Here is a 25,377-nt window from a genome sequence, read left to right as displayed (position 1 = left end):
GAGACAGATGCATGAAAATAATAATAATTCCAGTTCCAGCTAGGAAATACCAAAACTTGCCATGTCCAATAAAACTCTTAATAACATCCTTCAATCAGTAAGCATGCTTAATGGCTACTGATTCTAAGACAGCTCTTACTTTCCTAACAAAATAAATCCTTATTTATTGAAAGGACAATCATCAAGCAAAGAGGAAAGACTTTAAGGTATATGATTTCTTGTCAGGATGTTGCCACTTTCACAAAACATTAATACACCAGGAAGCTGGCAAACTACTGGATGAGATGGAGAATGTCTTAGTATTAGAAAAATCCTTGATTCAAAACTGTCATCACATTATCATCTAGCCAGATTATATCATACACAATCCATGTAAATAGGAAATCCACAGTATGTTCCAACCATAATACTGAAAAAGCATCAGCAGCCAAAAGGAATTTAATCTCTAATTTAAAAAGAGCACTTTTACTGCAACCTACCACATATTAAATCTTTAATTACTTTACTAGATGAAACAATATTAATATCATCCTGTAAATTACCATAACATTTTCTGAAATATGCTCTGTCTAGCCCTCAAGGTATTCAAACATACTCATATATGATACAGATCATGGGTTTAAGCTGTCTCTAATTTTCAGAAAGATGCTTAACAGCTAATTGAAGTATCATGCCTGGCAAAGCTGCAGCTCAGATAAAAAATGAAAGAGAAAGTATAGCTTTCTAAAACTAGTAGGGCAGAAGACACAAATCAATTACTTCAGGGTTGAAACAAGAAGGGATAGGTATTGATGAGAGGTCAATTGAACCTACAGCAGTCAGGTCAACAATGCCTAACTTGCCAACTGAAAGTATAATATTGCTTAGTTACAACAAGAAAAATCAATCAATGGGCATGCTGTCTCTCAAGTCATGAAAATTTATCTGCAGCTGTAAGAAACAGCTATGCTCAATTAAATGCATTTGAGAGGGAGAAAAAGCAGGTAAAAATTGCAGATTAACACTGAAGGATGCAGAGATGTTGGAATCAGATCCATAGTAACAGACATGGCATCAGCTCCAGATTATCAAACTATCTAAGGGAGTGTGAGAACTAAACTCCAATTCTGCTAACTGAGGAGATTCTGGAAAACAGCACATGAAACTTTTGTGGTTTACAGAAGTAAAATGGTACAGTGGTATGAAAAAGGAATGTGTCTGTTTTCCATTTTGATCTATAGCTTTGATGCACATTTCCAGAATGTCCACCAAGTCATACTTGATAAAATAAAGTAGCCTTATTCATCAACTTTGAGCGGCTGTATACATGATTGCTGGGTAAAGCAGATTTACTTTTTATATTTACTTCAGAGAAGGAAATCCCTATGTTGGGAACATTTCTTAGATTTTGTAGTCTGTCTGCACAAGGCAGTGACTCTCTAAATGCCTATATATATAGTCTCATAAAACCATAAAATTATCATCAGAAAAATGTATTAAATAGTCCACTCACCTTCATCACTAGTTGCCTGCTGTTTAACCAAAGTCATTGGAGATCTAGCTGGGGGTTTATGCAGTGGATGACGCCAGCTCTTAGATATTTTCTTTGTTTCAACTTCCTCTGACTGAAAGGAAAAGCCGCAACTAATTTAGTATGTAATTCTGCATAATTAATTATGAAAAACATACACATTCTTCTGTAAACAAGCACAGATATCAAGTCGGTAAATACTACCACAGTATACTCGAAGGACCTTTAGTGTACCAATACAACATTTGCCTCTAATTAAGAATATATATTTTAATTTAAGAAGTGCAATCCTTGTCATACACAAATCATTTCAGGTATAATTTATCACAGCCCTTCCTAAATTAGAAAGCATAAATCCTGTTTTGCTCATGTGATGTTTGACTGGAAGATCAGCATCGTCCTGATTTTCTGCAAAAAATTCTGCATACCTGTAGTACAATACAGCCACTAACTGCGGCTAGAAAAATGAAGTGGAAACCCACTGGCTTAGCTTGTGAAAGATTCCAAAATTCTGCAAGAATAAAAAATTTTAAAAAAATAAATCTAGAGCTGAGATAAGAAATCAAGAGTCCTGATAAATTATTAACATGTTTATCTAGTAGATGAAGAAATTATTTCCTCCCTCAAACGCTCTTATGTACATTAAGTTAAAGTTATTCAAGCTTCAAGAATTAAGACCAACACTTCAAAGTCTTGAAGTGCCACTGGAAGAATCCCAAAGAAAATGAGTTACTAATGGTGTCTGGAGGCTCAGGACCAGAGGAAGGGCAGGGACATTGGCAGAGGTGTGGGAAGGACTGAGTTTCACACAATTCTTATGGACGACAGCATTCTGTGCCTCAAGACCCTGGATGCAACCTAGCAGTTTATACACATGCCCGTTGAAGTAAATTATAAAACAACATTATATTTACCATGATAAACAAAGGGCAGAAAATGTGGTCAAAGCACGGGACAGGTTTACAATCTAGAACAGTTAGTAATTAAGTAGAAAGGGAACTGTCAGCTTTTTAAATTGCATTTGTACACTTCTTCACTTAAAAGAGAAAGAAAGAATATGGAGTAATACTACAGAAAATCTGAAACATAATACATAAATATAATGTGGTTGAAAGGCACAGGAAGAGATACGATCTCTAATACATGCTAATTAAACACTGAGATGTTTGTACTGCTCCTTATTACAGTGGAAAGGCTGGATCCAAGATTATCAAAACTTACAACATTGAAAAAAATGGTTACAGTTCACATATGCGGAAGAGTCAGCACAATTTTAAGTTCGGTTTCTAAAATATATTCCTCATGAAGTCTTGCAGTGGATTTCCTGCTTTCTCTCTGCCAATTTGAGATTCAGCTCACCACTCAGAAAGCTACTGACAACCACCACAGCCTAATTTTTCATTTTGCATCCTGAAGTCAAAGATGACTGTGCATCATAGCCAAATAGTAAGAGGGGGAAAAAGGCCATATGTTTGTAGGCGACCCAAAGAGAAAATATTATTAAAACCTACTGTTTAAAATTGAAAATATATTCCCTTTAATAGTGGGATTATTTAAGTGTTTCCTTTACATATTTCAGTTCATTTCCAAAATCCAAGAATAGTAAGCAGGTGAAGCTCACAGCCCTGCTCATATTGGCAAGCAGTGAATATGGTAATAGCTTTGAGAATAGTTGCTGACACTTCAGATTCACAAATATAAAGTGAAATTAATAGACATCTAAAATAACAGGGAAAAATATGACAATAAGCAAACTCCAAAAACAGTCTGCTTTTGGATCAGAATTGCCACTCTTGCCTAAACACTCCAAACCACGTTCAAATTATCATCTGATTAAAATCATGCATATTCTTAAAAGCTTTAATATGGATATCAGGTCTCGTTAGAACAGCGCTCATTCATATTTCATTAAATCAAGAATATATTACTATTATGATGTAATTTGTTTCACATACACAAGATATTTCCATTCTGTCTTCTTCACCCTTTTTTACAATGGGCACTTCTCCACATTCCAAACTACTTCCAGAACTTTCTAGGTGGCTGATACCATCTTCTGTCGAGACACTTTCCTCTCTATCTGGATTTTCTGCTTCAGAAGTTTGTCCTTCTGCTTTATGGTATGGTATGGATGAAGCATTTAGATTCTGAGATTTCAAACTGTCTTCTTTTCTACATCTATCGGAAGCAATCTTGCTAGCCACAGAATCTTCAAGCGTAAAGGAAGAACGACTGGAATCTATCCTGTCCTCATCTTCCATTTTTGTTCTCTCTAGTACAGGAGCAGGGGTCAAAACTGAGTCAGAAGGGATTCTTCCTATAAATTAAGAATATGATTTGTTAATAAATGCCACTTTACATTACCATATTGAATTTCCCAGCAATCTAAATTATTCAAATTCAAAGCATGGCTCCTCATTTAGAAATCATACAGAAAACCATTTGGTGGAAGAGCATACACAAAAGTGGAGCATTGGTTTTATCAAAGAATAAATTAAATGTAGATGGTTTGAGTTCAGAGCATGAAATATAGTTTTCATCATTTAATAATCAGTATTTTGCATTTGAATTGTAGCAGGTCTTTATTTAATTCAAAATAATCAATAGTCATGTAGCTTTCTTAGTCTTTACTCAGGTTGCCTACATGCACTTTGAGTCAATGAAAAAATATAAAAGGGTGGTATATTGAACCTTCTACCCTACATTTTATACCTATTATGCCTGTTAAAAATGAAAATAACCAAAGATTAATAGCATATAATTACAAAGATATAATTCAAATAGATACCAAGAATAGTTTTCAAACAACAGCATCAGTCTAAAAATGAAAAGCAATTAGCATAATTCTATAATTCAGAGTGAAACTGAGTGGACTTTATAAAAATCCTTTCTCTGCTGATGCTTGCAATGGAAAGACAGAACAATGGGCTAGAGAGGTCACTCAAAAAACATTCCTGAAGAACTCTGGCATATACTGCACTGAATTCTGATTCAGCAGCACATCCATGATATTAAAGAAAAGGGTTTCTGTCAAATCCCTTGCTATTATTTCTTCATAAAGGTTATTTGAACTTGTTTTGTCTGAAAACTTTCCTTTTCAAGTCAAATGAGTATAAAACTAGGAAATACAAAGATAATAGTAACATGCAATCTGTGGGCACAAACTGTAAGTACTGCTTCAACTGAGAACAATGGACATACTAGTTAAGACAATGCAGAGCAAACTACCTCTGTAACACAAATACTGCTTCTATCACATCTAAAAACGTCCATTTTCCTACACACGTCCAGGCACCACACTTTAAGAGGACAAAGGAGAGAGGGCAGCTCTCCACTCTTCTCTGCTTTTCCTTCCCTTGCCCATAAACACAGAATAAGTGTTAACTAAATACTATTTACTCTGTAGTCATCAACACTCAAAACCTCTATTAAAAGTTGCGGGAAGATGTAAAGCAATACCACCTTTAAAAAAAAAAAACCAACCAAACAACAACTAGAACAGACCTGGAAATGCTTTGATAGAGCACCAGAAAATTTGTGTAGAGGAATTTCTAAACTTCCATATTGCAATATCTTGGTATCTTTACATAAATCAATCATGGTGATTACCACCTCCAAGGAAGCAGTAACATAACTATTAATATTCACAATAATTAAAACACTGTCTATATGCAATTTGAAAGTGAGTTTTCAGTAGCATATAAAACAAAATAGGAACTTCTAAAACTTAAATGAGAAGTCCAGTTTGCTTTATGAACAGGAATGAGGAACTATGAGGAACTATGAGGAACAAGAATTAGAATGGAATGTGAAATAGAATAAATTAGGTTCAGAATAAACCAAGTATATTAGAATAAAAATGATTGTGGAGGGAAAAAAAACCTCTTTGCCTTGACAAGACCTTTATAGCTGTCAGATAGCTGCAGAGGAAATTAAAAGGAATCTGGAGGTTCAAAATACAACCTCCTTGTGCACAGGCAAGGAACACTTCTAATTTGTAGGTTCATCATGTAAATACATGTAGCATACTCACAAGGATATATATTCCATCCTGTCTGAATAGTGTTAAGACATTCTGTATAATTTCCATATCAAAAACATTTTGCTGTAACATATGTGAGTCCACTGAAGAAATATAATATACAAAACCTCACTCTTTTTGCACCTTTAAAAAACAATTAAAAGAGTTCTGGTGGTATCACTCTCAATTAAGAATATTAAGTTTAGTATTTTCTCTTTCTTATCAAATATCAATCTGCTTCGCACAAATAACTACCTGTGTAAACATTTTAGTATGCTATTCTAGGACAATACTTCAGCTTAACATCCACTGATTTGTCACATTAGAGTATAAATAGCCTACAACTTACACGTGAAAAATAATCAGTGCTTATCTCACCTGAAACCTTGACATGATCCAATAAATGCTGATCCAGACTCATTCTACTACTGTTTTCTTCTTCCCCAGAAGGCAATCCTGTGTTTACCACTCTCACTTTTTTTTCTGGTTCTTCACTGACCTTGAAGCCATCAGTAGCTGCTTCAGTCACTATGATTTTTTCATCAGCTACCATAGCAGATACTCTCTTGTCCTCTGGAGTTTTAAGCTTTTTAGATCGAGATCTGGTGTGCTGGAAGCTGTTATAGGAGATATTGCTGTCAGGGTAGAAAGTCTGTCTTGGATAAGATAAAACATCTACCAATATATGTCCCTTTCACCTGCTTAAAGTGGTAAAAAACTGACAATTTTTCACCTTTTTGTGTTGAGATAGTGCTACAATTTATTAAGTCATAGATTAACAATTGATTGGATTTAACCTTCTAATCTTTTATCACCATTCCATGGCAAAGTTGTTAAATTCTAAAAGTAAAACCGTCTTTAAGTAACTATTACTTAACTAGCACACAAACTAGCTTTTTAATAAATCATTTTTTGGGACCAAAAAAGAACTATCCTTACAAGAATAATGAAGACAAAACTCTCTCAGTAGCAGCAAAATCAGGTGATATGTCCAAACCCTAGTGCTAATAAAAGACTAGTCTGAATATCCTCATAAAAGCTTATCTGTTTGGAAGTTTTTAAATAAGTTTTAACAGAACCAACAAGCATCTGAGAAAGGTAAAAAATTATGATCACCGAATATTCCAAAAGGCTACAATATCAAGCAATATATGTAATTATTCTGTGTTTAAAAAAATAAAGTTGAAATTAAAGATTGAGTGTAAGTTTTTGCACCCTCAGATGAATAAGGGAAAGCTTAAGGCAGGAGAAATGGCAAACCAATTAGAAATAGGCTCATAATCTATATCAGAATAAATGTAATAAAAAATAGTCCGATTTCAAATTCAACTATGTGACATAAGAGTGCAGAGAGATAGAATGTAAGGAAATAAAGACAGTGCAGAAGGCAGTCTCACACCTGAGGAGTTGCAGCTGCACTAATCACCAAAGATCAGGAACAGCCCTGCCCTTAACAGGCCACAGCTGTGTCCAATAAGAAGCCGAGTGCTACAAAAGGGTGGGTCAGCTGGTGGAGGAGAGAGTGGAAGTCTGTTGGTTGCACTGGAAGAAGAAGCAGGAATCAGTGTTGTGAGGAGCTGCCCATATAAAATTGCTGAGAAGGTATGGAACTTTTGCAATAGGATGGCAACACAAGAGGAGTATTAATGTCATACAGCAGGTTTCAAATCTCATAACACATTAGAGATAAAAGCACTACTACTGCAGGTGAATTTTACAAAGTTTTACGTGAGTCTTACAAAGGTCTTGCATCTGAGATTCTACACATCTCCAGAAAAACATTTTGCTGCCCCTTACATTTTGTTCCGTGTCTACAAATGTATACCTTTCAACAAATTCTCTATAAAATAGGTATTTCCAGAAAATATGCCAAAGTATGACAGAACCATCAGTTCACACTGTAAATAACAGAAAGTTATAGTTTATTACTATTTACATGCAGTCATTAAATGTTATATAGCAGCAATGTATTTCAGCTGTAAATGTCAGAGATAAGCTCCTCCTGTCATTATATTCATGAAGATTTTTATTTTCACTTTGCTAGAACTTGTATTATTCCCATAATCAAAATTATAATTTTAACTAACACATTACACTAGAAACAAATCTGAATAAACATTTTATCTACCTCTGCAATGCATGCCTGAAAAAAAGCTCAAGAGTTAAACAGCACTGGAATTGTGTTTATTGTCTTAGCAAGGTGCATAAATCAGCCCATGTGATCCTGTGATAAAACTTTCAATAAAGTTACTAGATAGTCTTTGTTTTTATTCAGAGCCACCTATCCACAAGGGTACTACTAAATGAATCACTGCTGGTCCAAGTGGGAATTTGCATTTATGCTGTACAATACATGCAGGGAAACCTACTACAGGGAAAAATGGCATTCACCTAGTTAAACAACAGAATTACTCTCTCTGCGAGTCCAGGTCAGTATCATACGTGTACTAACAAACTGGCTGTTCAGCTGCCTCACTAGGTGTCTTCAGGAAGCAATCCTACCTCACAAACTACCCTTACCCAGAACTAATGTGGTGTTATATTTTCAGTAACAATGTTCTGCTACAGTGCCAGTTGGTCCTTCACTTTACAGATTGACTGTCATACCTTTTCCTCAAGACATACATTAACTTACAAAGAAAATGAGGAAGTTTGGTTTAAGACCAAGCTTAAAAAGCCACTAACTACACTGTGAAATTCTTTGGAGATGGAAGATCTTTAAAAAAATCAGTATTATTTCCAACTCAAAAAGCTGCACTAAAATACCAATAAAACAGCCCACCTTTGGCTAGAAATTAAGCAGATCTTTAGATAATGAAGAAGAAAATCCATAAAAATCCTGTTAAGTAAGACAGGAAAGCACAATAGTACAGAGAACGTGCAATGCAAAGAAAAAACATAATGCATTTCAATAAAATTGATATAAAACTGCTTTAAAAGGTCAAAGGTCAGTGACAAGCTGAGAGACTTTTCTCGTAAGTTTCCTTATTCTTCTAAATTTCTTTTATTCTCCTAACTTTCTGGTGATGTTGGCATGTCACCAGACTGAGATTTAGCCCTTATTATGATCTGCCGCTGACCTGTGGTAGACAAAGACAGATTTTGGCTGCAGCACTGCAAGAGTGTGACAAATAGGCAGTGGTACCTCCTTAGGGTAAAATGGCATTGAGGGCTGTTACTTGGAGACTTGAAACAGCTGGTGGGATTCTATCACAGCTCTATGATAAGTTTTTCCTGTTTAATCTCCTTTTCAACTCTTAAGGGAGTCTTCTCACTTGTTCTTTGGTTGCTGTGATCTCTAGAAACAATGGCAACCATCCGTTCCTTGAGAATTACACTGGAATAACCCTTACTAAAGAGAGATTTTAAGTGACACATTTGAATGCCTTTTGATGTTCTCCTTAATCACTAACTTTTTTAGGTACACAATTATAAAGTATAACTTATAAGTTAAATTTTCACAGTCACTCTGAAAGAATACTGGTCTGTCCCCAGGATCATCTTAATACAGAAAGCAGAAAAACCATTTTTGTCTGAAGGAAATTAATTAAAAGAAAACATGTGACATAGTTTAAGCCCATCTGAAAGTTAAAACAGTTAAAATCCATGCAGCCATTCCTCTCCCTCCAGCCCCTCCAGGTGGTTGGGGCGGGAGGGAGAGAGTGAAGGAAAGAAATTAACAGTAACAGCAACAATACCAATTGTTATATAGAAATATACCAAAAAAATAGCAACAGTTTATATAAGCAGTCGAGTACACACAAAATGCTCATTTGAATCCAATCAATCCAGAGCCATAAGGCATTCCAAGACAAAAGGACATCATAGCACTCAAGCCCTGGGAATACACCACACCCCCTTCCTTCTGAGAAGTGAGAATCCCTTACTTCTGTTCCCCAGCAGCGATGCTTATGGTAGAGAACAAGACAGGCACAACCACACAGCTCCAAGCCCCGTCCCCTCATTGCTACCATGAGAAAATAAAATCTCTTCTGGCCAAAACTACAACATCAGAGAATGCAGCAAAAATGAAATAGAAAGGACACCGGCATCATAAAAAGACAAAAAATAAATAGATGGCAAAGAAGCATAAATACCTCTTGGGAAAGTTCTGTATTTTCCTTCTTCTCTGTAGCCAGATCTTCACTTCAGGTGTTGATTCAGGAGTTGGTTTTGTATGATCAATGGTATATAAATCTTTGCCCTGTTTCCACAGCTGGTATCTCTCTGGTTGAAACTTCCTCACAAAGACATCCATGGATATTGACACCATGTCTCTCCTACAAGTGCACTGCAAGACAAGACAGGTATTTATTTGTAAGTGACAAGTACTGGCATATGCCACAGTTTGCAGTTAGAAAGCCCAAAATAAAAATCCCACATGTACAAACCAATTCTACTTTAATCAGTATTTTTCTTTTTCACCTTTTCTCAATTTTCAAGAGGAGAGGATTATTCAAAAGAAAGCACTATCTGAACAAATGTGTCACACTGGGATTCCCTAGTACTTTAGGACACTTGTTTCATTAACTTCTACCGGTTAAAAACAAAAAGAAACTATAGCGTTCTTTCTGCTCTATTGGCTGGTTTTGACAATTTTAAGGAAACCTAGCTACCTCAAATCCAAAGATTGCACATATCTTGAGTGACATCAGAATTTAACTTTTAAAAATACCTCTTGTAGTATCCTGTTGATCCAAAGGTCTTTACAGGCATTTACAGTCCCAGCACTTAACTCTTCAAAACATAAATACATTCAAGTACCACATCAAGTTACAGTTTTGTCCATTTTTTTCCTTCAAAGAGTAGAAAGGAAGCAAGAGAGAGGAGTATTGTGTCTGAGGTCTGGAAGGGTGTGCTAATATCCAGGTAATCCAATCCACTCTACAGTGCAGACTCTAGAATCACCTGTAAGACCTTCCTCATCAACTTTAATCTAATCCCTAACTTTAGTCCCCCAAAGAATTTTTGCATTGTTTTTCTTATGCATCTGCGTTGTGTATTTTTGTCTTATTTGAATAGACTCTTAATGGTCATGAAAATGGCAAAGAAGCCTCCGCTTGAAATACTGTATATGCTGAGTCAGTTTTCAGATTTAAGTCATTGTACCTAGTACCCAAAAATACTTGACAGCAGGCAACTGTATAAAGTAAATCAATACATCTACAGTACCTAAACTACTACAGTGGGTTAATCCTGGCTGACTGTCAGGTGTCCACCAATTTGCTCTTCCATTTCCCCTCCTCAGCAGGACAGGGGGAGAAAATAAGATGGAAAATGCCACGGGTCTAGATAAGAACAGGCAGGTCACTGACCAGCTACCATCTTTGACTTCTCTTGAGGAAAATACATTAATGTAAATTAATAACAGGTTATGGCAGTGAGAAACAAGAACAAAACTAAAACCAACTTCCTTCACACCCATTTTTCAGGCTTTACTTCACTCCTGACTGGTATCTGTGGGGATGTTTCTTTCACATTTTTCTCCCTTTTTTCTCTCACGGCTGCTGCAGAGTGATTTTTATTCTTTCTAAATTTGCTGTCACATGAATGCCACCAAAGTAGCTGGCATGGTCAGCTTTGGGCAGCAGTAAGTTCATTTTGGAGTCAGTTGGATTTGGCTCTGTCCAGTGTGTGAACTGCTCCTGATCAAGAGATGGTAGTAATTAGCCACTGCTAAAGCAACTCTACACTACCAAAAACTTGCCACAAAAACCTTAGCAAATTTTTCTCAAATTGAAAGCAAACTGATTGTCTAAAACATAGTCTTACATGAAAAAACTTTGAAAGAACTTCGCTATAGCTTAATAACTCTGACTAATTTTTTCAGGTAAGAAGAGGTGTATAGAAAAAATTTAATGATAAATAAATGGCCTGCCATTATGGTTTACTACAGCTAGTTTTATTACATTTTTTTAAACAAGCAGAAACAGACAAAGGACTGAATGCTACTTTCCTACCAGCAAGGTTTCTGCACACTAAATGCAGATTTCTTTATCTACTATTTCCAACTGTCATTTCTAGTTCACCCTTCTTCCTCTTTAAATTCACAATATATATATTGAAAAAGCATCTGAGATGTCTTAAAAATGCTTGCCTTCCTTTCAAAGTCAGCATTGCTACACTGCATATTCCCAACACTGCCATCTAATGGAGGATGAAATGGAAAGAAGGGGAAAAAATTCAAGACAGAAATTGCAATTTTATGCAGCTGCCTTTAATTATAGTTTTTATCCAAAATACCATCTGAATGCTCCCTTTTCAAACAACATGCATATACACACTTATACATGCACTCTGTAAAAAACTCAAACATATTAGAAATAGTGTGTTCCATTCAGAGAGTCCTTGACTGGACACAACGAGCAGTAAAAAAAAGCAATGAAGACACTTCTATATACTGGAAAAGTGCACAGAAATCCACAGTAATATTTTTAACTTTTAAAACTGGAATCTGTAATATAAAGACAAGTAATAGTGGATTTTCTCTCTCTTTAATGGACAAAATCTTTTCACATTTGAGCCCTGTTGTGACAAACCAGTAAGAAATTACAGTTAAAGCCAAAATTTTGTTGTTAAACACCAAGACTTCCAGAGCCTTGACAGAAAATAATTACTTAAGTAAGCACTGAAGCATTAAGAAAGAAAATACATCTAGAAATAAAATGTATTCTATGCTGGAATGAGAATAAGGTATTAAAAGACTCAAATCACATCTAAATGGGACACAATTTCTGTCTTTCCGTAATCTTTGCTCAGTTTCCATTTCATTTAATACAACTACTACAGAAGAATTAACAAAACCAGGCAGGTGTCAGAAATTTTAAGTTTTAAAATTTTAAAAGTATACTTTTGAGTAAAAAGTAACAGAGTAACCTCATGCTCAACATGTATCACTGCCCCAAAGAACAGAAGACAGGCTTCCAGGCACTGAAAGGGTGGAAGTACTTGGAATAATCATACCAGATGACATCAGCAGATGCATTCTGGAAATTATTTCTACCCATATTTCCTCAAATGATTCAAGGAAAAAAAAAAAAACCACACAAAACACCACAAACACTAAAACTGTTGCTTTGATAAATTATCTGGAGGATCTTCCATTCTTCTTGGTGGTGGTGGTAGTTTTTACTCGTTTTAATTAATTTCTCATTTGACTGGCTTGTAGCTGGCAATTATGTCACTTCCTGCAACTAACTTGAAAAAGTGACTAAAAAATTCTCTCTAAAAGAAAACAAAATGTGATTCTGTTAAAGAAGGTTCCTGGGAAAATAACAAAACGCACATCTCCCTGTCTACTAAAGTATTCAGCAGTGGTTTTTTTGGGGTTTTTGGTTTTTTTAAACTTGTAATATTTTTTAAAGTAAATGCAAAATCTAAGTAATTGGACTACCATGTAAAAGGCAGCATATGTTGCCACAGATAAATGTCACAACCTTTGTACTGAAAATTATTTTCTATTTACAACAGAATTAGTTTAATACTTACTCTTTAACCAAAGTCTAGTATGACAATCAGCAAACTTAAGAGAATGAAACTCCTTCACAATTCTTACTCTTAAATTCTTACTATCGACATCATCAATGATACCACCACTACACTTATTATTTATCCTGCCACATATATACTTGAAAGTAAGCAATTCAACTAAAATTTATTAGTAAAGGCAAACCTTTAAAGAACAAATTGTAAGAAAAAAGTTTAAGCAACTTTAACTAATTGACAGAAATATATGTGAGATATATTTGTGATATGAGAACATCACCTACAAGACACAAACACAGCCAAAAGGATAATTTCAAACACAATCCTATTTGTGAATGGAAAAGAGAAAAATTATTTTTTGTATAAATAAATTAGTAAATAAATAAATAATCCCTCCCCCCCCATTTTATACTCTGATTCAGGAAAATACAAAAGAATATACAACAAGCTTCTAGACTTATACATATTAAGTTAAACACACACATAAGCACATTCTAAAATACATGACGTACCTAAGAAGAGTTTTTATAAAACATTTTTTTGTATCAATGGGAAGTGCATGACTTACAGATCTTTCCAGCTTTTCATCATTGGTATTTAATATTTAAAGATGAAAAGCTCTGTCATCAAATGAATCACGGGATTTTAAAAACTAGCAAAAAAAATCTGTAGAGGATATAATATTTTGCTACAACAGAAAGTTAATAGATGGCTTATTATTTCACTAGTAGAGGAGTACTATTTCTTAGAAGCATAGATATCTTTTAAGCACAGAAATCTGCATCCAGATTCAAGTCCTCATGATTTGTGTTTTTATTTTTTAGTTCAGTGAAGTACACTTCAGATGCAACTTGTAAGACATGAACTGATGTCTTCGTTCACAAAAGTGTCTTCTCCACAAAAACATTAGTTGTTATACTAGTGTGTTAAAATTTAATGCACTAAGCTTGAAATATCAGAAGGATTTTTAACATTTTGCACTAAGTACTGGATTTTGTTAAATTAAATTAAAATGCGATTTTACACTATATCTGAAATCTATTTTAGTTATATGTCTTCTGAAGTTTTAAGCTGACGAAGAGTAGTACTTCATTAGGCTATTCTTTTCCTTTCACTTACATAATCATTTCAGAGAGAAAGCATTATCTAATTCACATTGCAACTGCACAATGTATGTAAACTACACACCTATGGGACATCATATGGAGCCTAACATATAGGGGAGGGCACAAGGTGGGGTGATTGGGGGTACACCAACAGGGAAACGGGAAGAGGGTGTTCCTGGGGAGAGGGCCAATGAAAGAACGGGGAGCAGGGAATTTTCTAGAAGGGAAGGAGTGAGTTACAAACGATTGATCCCAAGATGTTCCCAGCCCGTCCCCTCCTCCCACACCTAACTGCTTATAATGACTAAAGCTTTGTTCAGGGAGCAGCAGCAATGATGTATTTATTGGAGACAAACACTTCAAGTAATTTAGATTCTTTTACCAGCTTCAACTATACTTAATTATTTCATGCACTATATCCCACTCTTGCAATACTTTCAATGAAGCATGTCCAAACAGGGACACCATTTGCTGGGATTCAAGAGGCAGGGACGACTGATTGATGATCAGAAGCCAATTTATTGGGCCAAACATGGCGTTTATATAGGATCTCTTAACAGTACAACCATCCAACGACCTTAAACATTGCCTTATATGGCAACACCCTATTCTTCTTTCCTTCACCTGAGTTACTGTTTGCTTAACCCTACACCGGTCATCTGCTAACATGTCCTGCTCCTTTTGTCCTGTGTGTTTCATCTTATATCCTGTTTTCACAACCCATATCCACAATGCACTATATCCCACTCTCACAATACTTTCAATGAATTTCCAAACAATGTAAAAAATGCATTTTGATAAAAAACATTTTATAGGTGCTGTGACTGGAAGTGCTTCCTGTGGACTGCCTGTAGAAGTGCTTCACAGGCACTGTTTGCTAAGAGGACAGGATTTAATAAAACCTGGTATCAGTAACTGTCCTTTGCTATGGAATCAGGCTGTGATGTATTTTCACACGAACCTTCTGGCAACTTGTAAGTAGTGTTGGAGAAACCTTTGGTAGCAGTTAGCCATCTGTACAAGCACTGAGAAAGCAAGCTTTCCTTTTTTGGTAAATCATAGACAGTACGCTCTTTCCCCTGACACATCGTGTCACACACAACAAAAATACAAATGCAAAACACCATTCTTTAAGGTCCTTTTTACAGAATAGAAAAAATACACTCCTGAATTCATTATTTGTATTCATACACACAAACAGTCTGCAATATTTTTCAAAGAGTTCAATATTAAATAGTGCCTTACAAAATATCTGGCTTTTTTTCCTAATTCCTATTTAGAATTTATTTTATGTTTACATATAATGCCACCTACACGTTCTTACAAAAAAGACTCAGTTTGCATCATATAAAATTGATTACATCAGCATCAGTTAACATTACAAAAATGTGGTCATTTTTCTCCCATTCCTTTGAAAGCTGGACAACAGAAACAGTGTGACAACACACAACTAAAAGAAGCCGTATTTTCTTAAATATTCCACCTCACAGCCATTCTTCCTCTTTGTCCTTCAGCGGTATCTTTAATGGCACTACACTTACCCCTTGAAAGACTGAGTCACTATTAAAGTCACTATTAATGTCTTTTTTTTTTATTCTGATTTCAGTCTGTATTTCTACCTTGAATCTTTCTCCTGTTTCACTCACATTTACTTCTGTGTCCATCCCTGATGTCTGTGCAACAGAAACTCCCTCCCTGGAGCCTTTATCTCTCTGCTGTGTGTAAACTGCTCTTGCTCCATCATTCTCTTAGCTCTCTGTTCTTTCCTTAGTACCTTTGGACTTCACTCTCAGATCTTTAAAGTAATGGCTTCTACCTCATATCTTTATCTGCCTACCAATTCCTGATTTAAAATGGAAGTATTCTGCACATGCAAAATTAGAATTTATTTTAATGAAATTAACCTCTATCTGCAAACCAAAATTAACCAATTCTCTAACAGCTCCTAAAGTAAGAAAACGGGCTGTGCAATAACGTGTGTGCATATATATTTAAATGTATATATATAATTATAAAAAATAACTTGTTGTGCAGTACCTAATATGGACACTAGGTCATACATACTATGACAGTTATCTTTTGCATACAAACATTACAGTCACTATCATGGATTTACTAACAGAAATTTTGCTATTATCAAACATAAAAAAGAAATTCACAAATGACCCAAGTACAGCAATTCTGATGAACTGCATTATTCTTAGCTCACTAATTATAGCAAAGGGAAACCTGTAATACATTGTACAGTAAGAAGATAATGTAACAGGATACCTGGTAAGGAAACATTCCTTCTCTATTTTCAAGAATCAAAAGAAAATCAATAGGATATCAATTTTAAAATTCCATTCTAAACATGCCACCTGGGGAAAACCTCAAATTAGAACTTGAAATATTGCAGATTAAAGGAGAACATATACACCTGGTATGAGTAAATGAGCTGAGGAATAGGAAATTTTCTTTTATTTTGGATATCAATTTATCAGTTAAAATAAAGTGTTACTCCACTGGATTACTTAAGGCCATTTTCCAGCACAATTAGTATGTGCCAGTTAACATCACCAGTTAGTGTGATACAGCAAGTCAAATTACTGTCAGGACTTTCAGAAGTCTTTTTTAAATTTAGGTTTAAATTTAGGTTGAACAATAATTGACGATTCACGGCAATATAACCAGATGAGTATATTGAATCTTTTTTCTACACAACTCAAATTTTTAGAGAGCTCTAAGTCTAGTTGTCATGATTAAAAACTACAGTTGCATTTACAGATGGTAAAGTTGAGGGACTGATCATGTTGAAAATTAGATACTATTATTGTATAAACCTCAGAACTGTTGGACACTTCTCACTGCTGTGTCCTAAACACAGCACAGAAAATGGAGTAGTGACATGTCCCTATATTTATAAAGTTACAAATTACTTTTTGAAATATTTTTAAAGTATTTTTTCTATTTTTAATAAGTATTTTGATATGTTCTAAAATTTCATTTTACATTTTTTTCTCAGGTTTCACCTATTAGCATCTAGTTCATTATATTAATGGATGCTAAAGCCAGCAAATTAATATTATCAATGTAGATCACAATACCTAATGACCATCTGGGGGAAGGAGAAGAATGCAGTGAAATTCCAATCAGAAGGAAAAGTTCTGGCCAAGTCTCATGCAAAGCATGTAAAACTCCATCATATTCATTAAGTTTCTCTAAAGCACATGATAAATTCTTGCAAAAGTGTGGCTAATTTTTTTCAAGACTGAGATGCCCAAAATTCATCACTCATGTATATCTTGTAGCTTCTTTAAATTCTGAATGACACAGCAAGATGAATGAACCAGTGGTCTTAATACATCAACAATCTCATTGCTTCAACTGGTAAGCATTATTTATAACTGAAATTCATAGATGATAAGGTTAAAATATTAAGACCAAACAGATTTATTTTAGATTCTCAATCTACTGGATTTTATTTTTTTTCCAGAATGACTCTTCCATCAAGTTCCATCAAGACACCTCATTTGTTCTTTTGCTCAGCAAAGTAGAACAATATTTAGAAAAGCTATATACATTCAAATAAATAATGAAAAAATGTGTAGTTTTATGAAACTTCCTTCCAGGAATTTCAGAATGCTTTGCAAATACTTGTGTTTCTTCCTCATAACAGAGAAGAAGAAACGAGACCAAAGAAAGGCTTATTTATAATGGTCACAAGGCAAGCCATAGTCAGAAATGACACTGGAATATATTCAATTTTCAACTTCCTGCTTCCGATGTAAGTCTAAAAAGAGGAAAACAGTCATTTTTTTCTATTCTTAAAATAATTTTTTTCAAGACTCTCATACTATTCAAATTCTATTAAAAAGCAAGAAAAGAACAGCAGAAAAATATTAGTGAATAAGAAATTACGGGGTTCTACCATGTATTTTAAAATGTAATAAAACAACAAAAATGTTAAATGATTTGCAGCTATTTATGTAGCTTACACCTTAACAAAAGACAGAAAGGTATTAAATTAGCTATGCAATGTTCTAACAAACATTATGTCCTATTTAAATCTAAACTAAGTAAGCAAAGAAGCATCGTGATATTAAAAAAAACCCAAACAACAAAATTTAAATAAAACAAAAACAACAAAAACAGAACAAACAAAAAATCAACAAAAAAAAAAACACATGCAAAAGAAAATCACACAAAAGACAGCATAAAACCAAAAACCACAACAAGAAACGAAACGCAAACCAAGGGAAAAAAACCAAACAAACAAACCAAAAGAAAAAAATACCACAAAACCAAAACAATAACAAATCCCATATTTCCAACCGTCTAAAAAAGCTAAAAAGAGGCAAACCTTCCCAGAACAATGCAAAGAAAAAACATCAATTTTGGAGGAACTTCAAAAGCAAGAGTTTCTGTCAGTGTTAAGTGACAGAAACCATACAGCTGCGAACAGTGCTGTGTTGAAGCTCTTCTGAGACACTGGGAAGAGAGGCTTTGTAACAATGGTTGTTGAGGTTTGAGATGATAGGAGAGGAAGAGAAGGTAGCACAAAATGTCAGTAACACAGAAACTGCAGAATTCTCTACAATTTTTTCCTCCAATAAAGAAAACCTGTTTGTAAGCCCCATTTTTGCAGTGAAGACACTGACTCGCTCTTGCTGTAAGGCATCTTGCAGTCCTATGAACTAAACTCCTCAAATATTCCTGCCAGGGTAGTGAAGTGGCCAGTTGAGCACAAAAACAGCAACAACATTTAGGAATGAAATCTACTTACAACAAAACTATAATGGCAACTATCTTGGAACACCAGGTTCAACTATTAAAGCCACTCAAATTTATACTTGCAAAAAGAGGAATCAAACAATTGAAACCAGTGCATTATATATTTCACCTACCACAAAGAGAAGAGTAACTGAACCAAACAAAAATGCACTGACTTAAGTGTGCACTCAAAATAAGTGAAACTACTCTTAGACATTTTTGGAAGAAATGGAGTATGCTTCTTTTGACTAAAGCTCTCGAACAAAAAAACAGATTCACTGATGGGAAACGAAGTCTTTTTTAGCAAGCCCTGGGTTATCAACAAATACATCATTGTCACTAAAGATCCTAGAGAAACATCTGCCAATAGTCATGGAAAATTGAACTCATTCCTAGAAAATATGAGTTTCCAACCAACAAATATGATAGACAAAAAGAAAAGCTCAATGTAAACAGAGAGTGCATTCAATTTAAACTCTAATAAAAAAAAATTACAGACCATTCACAGCAACAGAATTTCGTTTCACTCAAGCAAAGAAAGAAACAAAGGAAAAATTATATTGACAATGCAGGCTTTTCCCTTCCCTCCTTTTTGTCACCTTTTTTTTTTTGTCAAATCTTTTTTTTTTAAATCACTCACCCTGACTTCCTATCATAAAGCTTTCATGAAAATGTTTTTAAATCATCCTGACTATTATTAACTGTCACCAAGCTACCACAGTGTTGCATGCTACCTGGAGTCTATCATCTTTAACATTAAATCTTTATTGCAAAAGATGTGTTTTAATTTTAAACAAGCTAAGGTAAATTTGCTGCTTTAATGTAAATTTCTGTATGACACAGGACACAACCTTTATAAACAGTTAGTAGGTTAAAAATGCCTTGTCTCAAACAGGATTTACATTTAGATGGGCATATTGTGGTACTTCTTAACACAAAACACACAACTTTCTCAGTGAAGAGAGTTTCACCCATCAAAAGATGGCATTTTCAGTACATATGCATTCATATAGCTATACTTATCTATATAAAGTATATTTGAGAGCAGCGACATACTAGTGCAACTGCTTTGCTTCACCCTGCAGAGAATGTGACTAAACACCAACTCCTTCACCATTTTGTCTTTGAGAATAATGAAAATTAGGTTCTACATTCTTGTTCTTCTTTCCTCTGGTCTCCCTGGAAGGAAAAGATTGTTCTTCCACTTTTATTGTACCTTTTAACTAGACATTTTCATGATCGCCCTTTCAGCCGTGTTTTTCAAAACAACTGTTTTCTTTTAACAATTCTATTTCAATGGCTGGAGAAAGGAGCCCACAGGAAGCACTGCACCTGGGGAGGAAAACCGCCATGAACCAAGAGCAGCTCACCCAGCAGGGCCCAGGAGGAGCACGGGCCGGCGGTGAGCAGCCCAGTTCCCTGCCGGGCTCACTGGGCGTGCTGCCAGCGGGAGCCGGAGGGATCCTGCCCTCTCCCCTGCCCCGTGAGGCCACACCTGGAGTGCGGTGCCCGCTCTGGGCTCTCCAGCCTACGAGAGATGAGGAGCTACTGGGGAGAGCCCACAGAAGGGCCACAAACACGGTAAAGGAACACGGGTTTCCCTCTCCCATGAGGGAAAGCTGAGGGAGCTGGGTCGGTTCTTCCTGGAGAAGATGCAGCAGCACCGGACTCACCACAGGACCTGACAAACTGAGGGGTTTAAGGCCACCAGAAGACGTCTGACAGTCCGAGTGGGGTCCTTTCCCTCTGGGCTGTGTGTTGTGCTCGCCACGCAAAAGCCGGGTGCCAGAGGCTCCTGTATTCGCACACTCGGCCCAGTGTGCGGCCTCCAGCAGGACCCAGGCCCTGCCCTGGCAGTGCCCACAGCACCACTGAGGGCTCCCGGCCACTTCCTCCGTCCCGGACGCCTCCTGCAGGTACCCTGTGCCAGCCGAGTCCCACTGGCTGGGCGGGAGCGGAGTGGAAGGGACATTTCTGCTGCCTGGGGGAACGGAGTGGGAGGCAGGTGTCGAAGGCAGCTGAGGGGCTGCTCGGTCACTTTCCAGTAAACTCTCCTTAGCCTGCAAGGAGACCCTTCGGGAGGCCCCCGTCTCCCCTCCCTGCCCACACTCTGGGCCTTCTCTGCTGCCCGCTTCCCGGCGCCAGAGCAGCTCCGGCCCCGGGCCCGTCTCTGGCAGCCCATGGCGCGCGGTGCCGCCGAGGCTCTGCAGGAGAGCGGCTCCGCCGCGCCGGCCGCCCCGAGCGAGGGGCAGCGGGAGGCTGCGGCGGCCGGGCCGTGCCCCATCTGCCTGGGCGACCTGGACGACGCGGCGCACGTGGACACCTGCCTGCACACCTTCTGCTTCGCCTGCATCCGGCAGTGGGCCGCCGTGCGCGCCGCCTGCCCGCTCTGCCGGCAGCGCTTCGGCCGCATCCTGCACTCCGTCAGGGCGGACGACGACTACGAGGAGTACGTGCTCGGCCCGCCCGGCTGCAGCCAGAGCGCCGCGCCCGGGCACGGCGCGCTCGGCCCGTCCCCGCACTGGCGCTACCGGCTGCGCCCGCGGCCCCGCCACCATCCCCCTGCCAGGCGAAGGGGGCGGCCCCCGGGGGACGGACGGACAGCTCCAAGAAGCTCCGACACCTCTGCCCGATAGGCTCCGGGCGGCGCCCGGCCCGCCCCGCCGCCGCACCTGCCATCCTCTCGCGCGGCTTGCGGCCCTCGTGCGCTTGGAATGAACATCCAGAGGATTCCCGGAGCACGCGTCTCTCCCAGCCCCTTGGTACACCGCATATGAATACACTGATTCGGTGGAGGTGTTATTTCATCTCTGTCTCTCTTTTTCATTGCTATTATTATTAGTCATAATAGTATTGTTATTTTTTAAATTATTAAAGTGTTCTTATCTCAACCCAAAAGGTTTATCCTTTTTTTTTTCCAATCCTCCTGCCCAGTAAGGAGAGGGTGGTAAGTGGGTGCATGGATCTCAGTTCCTGGTTGGTGTTCTTCAGGTGGAAGAACCCCAGCTTTAATTGGTACTGGTGCTGGAAAATCGTTGACTTTGGACACAACAAAGATCCAGAAGCTTTTCAGAGCATGATTCGCTCAAAATCAAAGGAAGCCACTTCAGGCAATGCTTTCTAACAGGGCCTTGTTAGTACAGGAAAACAAAAGGGGACAATGTCCAGAACATGCTGTAAATTTCTTTATATAAATGCTGCAACAGAGCCTCTTTCACTTGAACTCCCAAAGCCTTCCCTCTCCCAGCACCAGAGCATTGCTGCCCAAGCTCTGTGGCCATCAGCCAGAATGCCTGACCTGAAGCAAAGCAAGGTCCATGGACACTTGCACCCTTGGCTCGGTGTTTTTTGCAGAGCAAAGCTCTAAACTCCAAGCATCCCAGAACTTCGGGAGCCACCCAAGAAGCAGACTGACATGCAAGCAAAGCACATCTGTGCCAGGGGCCAAAACATGGGTTTCCCACCCCTCTCTATCTCTGAGTCTTACTGGGCCCATCCCAGTCCCCCACTTTCAGTCCTCTCCCCAGATACACCAGCACCATATTTGAACATTTCCACGAGCTCCACACAATCCCCTTTTGCTGGGGCAGCCCCACAAACTCTTATCCCACATCCCACATGGGTCCTCAGCCCTGCTGGCAGAGTTCCCACTGCCAGTGAGGCCTCTGCACAGCATTCCTGTGGGATCCATCTCCATTGGCAGGGAAGGGTCTGGAGGTCCTGGGGACATGAACATACAAATGTCACTGGTGGTGTGTCCTGTGGCCAAAAGGCAGAGATGCTCTGGGGGGGAGACTGGGAGTGCTGCCAGCAGGACAGGGAGGGATCCCAACTGCTCCCCTGGCCACAGGTGGAGTGCTGTACCCAGCTCTGGACTTTCCTCCCCAGGACAGATGAGGAGCTACTGGAGAGAGCCCATGAACTGCTAAACGAACTGAAGTCTGTCCCCTTTGAGGAAAATCTGAGAGACCTGCAATGGTTCAGCCCGGAAAGGAGAAGGTACATGGGGATCTCATCATTGTTTGTAAACACCAGATGCAATGAGTAAAGAAGAGGGAGCTTGATTCCTCTCGAAGAAGCCCAGTGGCAGAACAGGAGGCAATGCACACAGAGTGAAATGCACTGCATTTCATTAAATCCCATTTAAGCATGAGATTAAACTTTTTCACCGTGACAATGGACTTGGACTGGGCAATTGTATATACATTTAATCACCATCTTTGGCCTTCAGTATCCTGAAGAAAATGGAAGCAGAAGGTAATCTTCCCTCTACCACTTCCCTAAGTTGTGCAAAATTAATGTGACAAAATAAGGCAAGACCATCTACTGGACTCTTTACACTTGTAACAACAGCTGTAATCAAGTTATAACTAATTACCTTTCATAAAATATGGATTAAAAATGTAGTGAAACACAGAATAAAGCCAAATTACAGTTCCCAGACTGCAAGCTAAAAGTACAAATGAAGGTCCTGACACAAGATGATGACCACCATTTCTCTTAATTCAGATAATTTACCATGCCCTAAGATCAGGAAAATTAACATTACTTCACTGTGCTTTACCACACTTAAGTTTTTCAGAGAACAATAAAAACAAAACACACTAATTCTGCAGCAATAACAGATAAATCAATTTAACTTGTTTATATATTCATCAGCCTATAAAAGACAATGAGAGGCAGAGCAAACTAAGTATCAGCAAGTGTTACAATAGCTAAGAACAATGGGGGGCATGCAGGCTCATCATTATATAAGAAACTAAAAACCATTTACTAGGGTACCAGAATTCCTTGCCATGTTTTTGGTGTAATTTATTTTATTAAACCAGCCTATAAAAGGAATTGTCTCAAACCATTACTCTTTGTCTTTACTAATGTAGAGAGTATCTTCAAATACCAGTAAAACTCAAAATAAAAGCAGTGACTTGTCATTAGCCAATTCAGAGGTAGGCTAGATGGTGAAATTATTGATCCAAGAAGTATCTTGTAGCACCAAACACTGCACTGACAATAAAAAGTACAAATCAAACTTTTTCTGATTTTATTTTGAGATTCATATTGATCTGCATTAGATAGGACTAATACAGGACAAGAAAGAAGTACAGAATGGGAAATACAGAAAAAAAGATGCTCATTATTGCAGAGCATTATTACCCTATAGCACAGAACACAAAGATAATTTTAGAATCAAAATCTGTGTTAATCTATGTAAAAGAAGAGATGACCACACACATCCATGGTCTTTCTCCCACACTCCTACATCCACACAGATGCTCCAGCCACACCCCAAATCTGGGAAGGTAGTATGACCAGGGATATGTGTGGTTGCAAACCACAGAAGTATCATCATTTCCTTGGCTAGGTGACTGCACCATTACCATGTTTATACCAGCTTATATACATTGAAACCATCACAACTCTTTGACATTAGGAGGTTGGAACATATGAGTTCAGAGAGTTTTGTCCTCATCAGTAAATAGTTAGGAATCACTCTTGACATGCCGAATGTTCTTAAATTAAAACCTCTTTCACTATGCTTTAGTATTTTTAAATCAGCATACAATTAAATTAGCTGGCAAACTTTTTAAAAGCACTTTCCTCTTGTGGGTAGGGCTGTATAAATGGAGACAGAAGGGTTACAGACTTCTCTAGAAAGAGTTAAAAGGCAGTGAGATTTTGCCAAAAATGCTGATCTTCTGTAGCATATAGATTCAAAAGGCATCACACTTATGACAAAGTTATGACAACTTTGCTCTTACAGAACAGTATGCTTAGTTTTAGCTCTTTTCCTTTTTTATTAACCAGAATGCAACAAAGAATATGTGTCATTTTATCATTATTCCTTTTGGGTGGCTGTAAAAGATAAAAGGATCGTTTGAGATCTATATGCCTTCTTTCAATAATTACTTTCTAAAGTAATCAGAATTGCCATCAGCCAGTTGTTCCTTATGTTTTGACAAAGATCAGGATTCTGCTTATGAGAGTGACAGTATGATGTGCTGCTTATTCAATTTTCTTGTCAAATTAATAGGAGATATTTTCCCACAACACTACAAGAAGATAAAGAACTTCTCTAGTCATAAGGTCTAGCCAAAAATTTGGCTAGCTTTCTGTGGGTTAGGTTCCCCCCCGCCCCCAAAACTGAGATAAATAGTTCATTAGCATTAACTGTTTGATTTTCTTAGGACAGTCAGGTGATCATATTTACCTCTTCATAACTAGCTTACCTAGAATATTAAATATCAATGTTTTTAACTAAGGATTTTGAAAATGTGTGAAAAAAGCTGCCAGAAAGAAAAAGAATGTGTTCCAAAGCTCCAGATCCTTAAAAATATTTTATTAAGATAGACACAACACATTATCCCTGGAGTTCACAATACTGAGATTCTTACTTAAAAACTGCAAAATGCATTCTTTTACTGATTTTTAGTTCATTTAAAACATCCTTTTATCCCATCTTAAAAAAATAAAAGGGCTATTGAAATTTAGTTTTGAACTTCACA

The 25,377-nt window shown here is 37.5% G+C and overlaps 1 protein-coding gene and 1 long non-coding RNA gene across 3 annotated transcripts in view; one reads left to right on the top strand and one right to left on the bottom strand.

Moving 5' to 3' along the window:
• KDM4C (lysine demethylase 4C) overlaps window positions 1-25,377 on the bottom strand; it is a 243,700-nt gene that overhangs the window by 108,487 nt on the left and 109,836 nt on the right. For both annotated transcript variants that reach the window (XM_064736290.1, XM_064736291.1), the window contains exons 9-12: window positions 9,629-9,822; window positions 5,910-6,148; window positions 3,466-3,827; window positions 1,493-1,604 (exon numbers count right to left, since the gene is read on the bottom strand). In XM_064736290.1, coding sequence (XP_064592360.1) covers window positions 1,493-1,604; window positions 3,466-3,827; window positions 5,910-6,148; window positions 9,629-9,822 — 907 coding nt within the window. The remainder of the gene's footprint in view (window positions 1-1,492; window positions 1,605-3,465; window positions 3,828-5,909; window positions 6,149-9,628; window positions 9,823-25,377) is intronic.
• LOC135459861 (uncharacterized) lies at window positions 7,074-17,375 on the top strand. Its single transcript, XR_010443111.1, has 3 exons — window positions 7,074-7,133; window positions 9,748-9,838; window positions 17,127-17,375. It is a non-coding gene; the product is annotated as an uncharacterized LOC135459861 (long non-coding RNA).

Source organism: Zonotrichia leucophrys, chromosome Z (genome assembly GCF_028769735.1).
Source record: "Zonotrichia leucophrys gambelii isolate GWCS_2022_RI chromosome Z, RI_Zleu_2.0, whole genome shotgun sequence".
Taxonomy (NCBI): domain Eukaryota; kingdom Metazoa; phylum Chordata; class Aves; order Passeriformes; family Passerellidae; genus Zonotrichia; species Zonotrichia leucophrys.
This window is presented reverse-complemented; position numbering and strand designations above follow the sequence as displayed.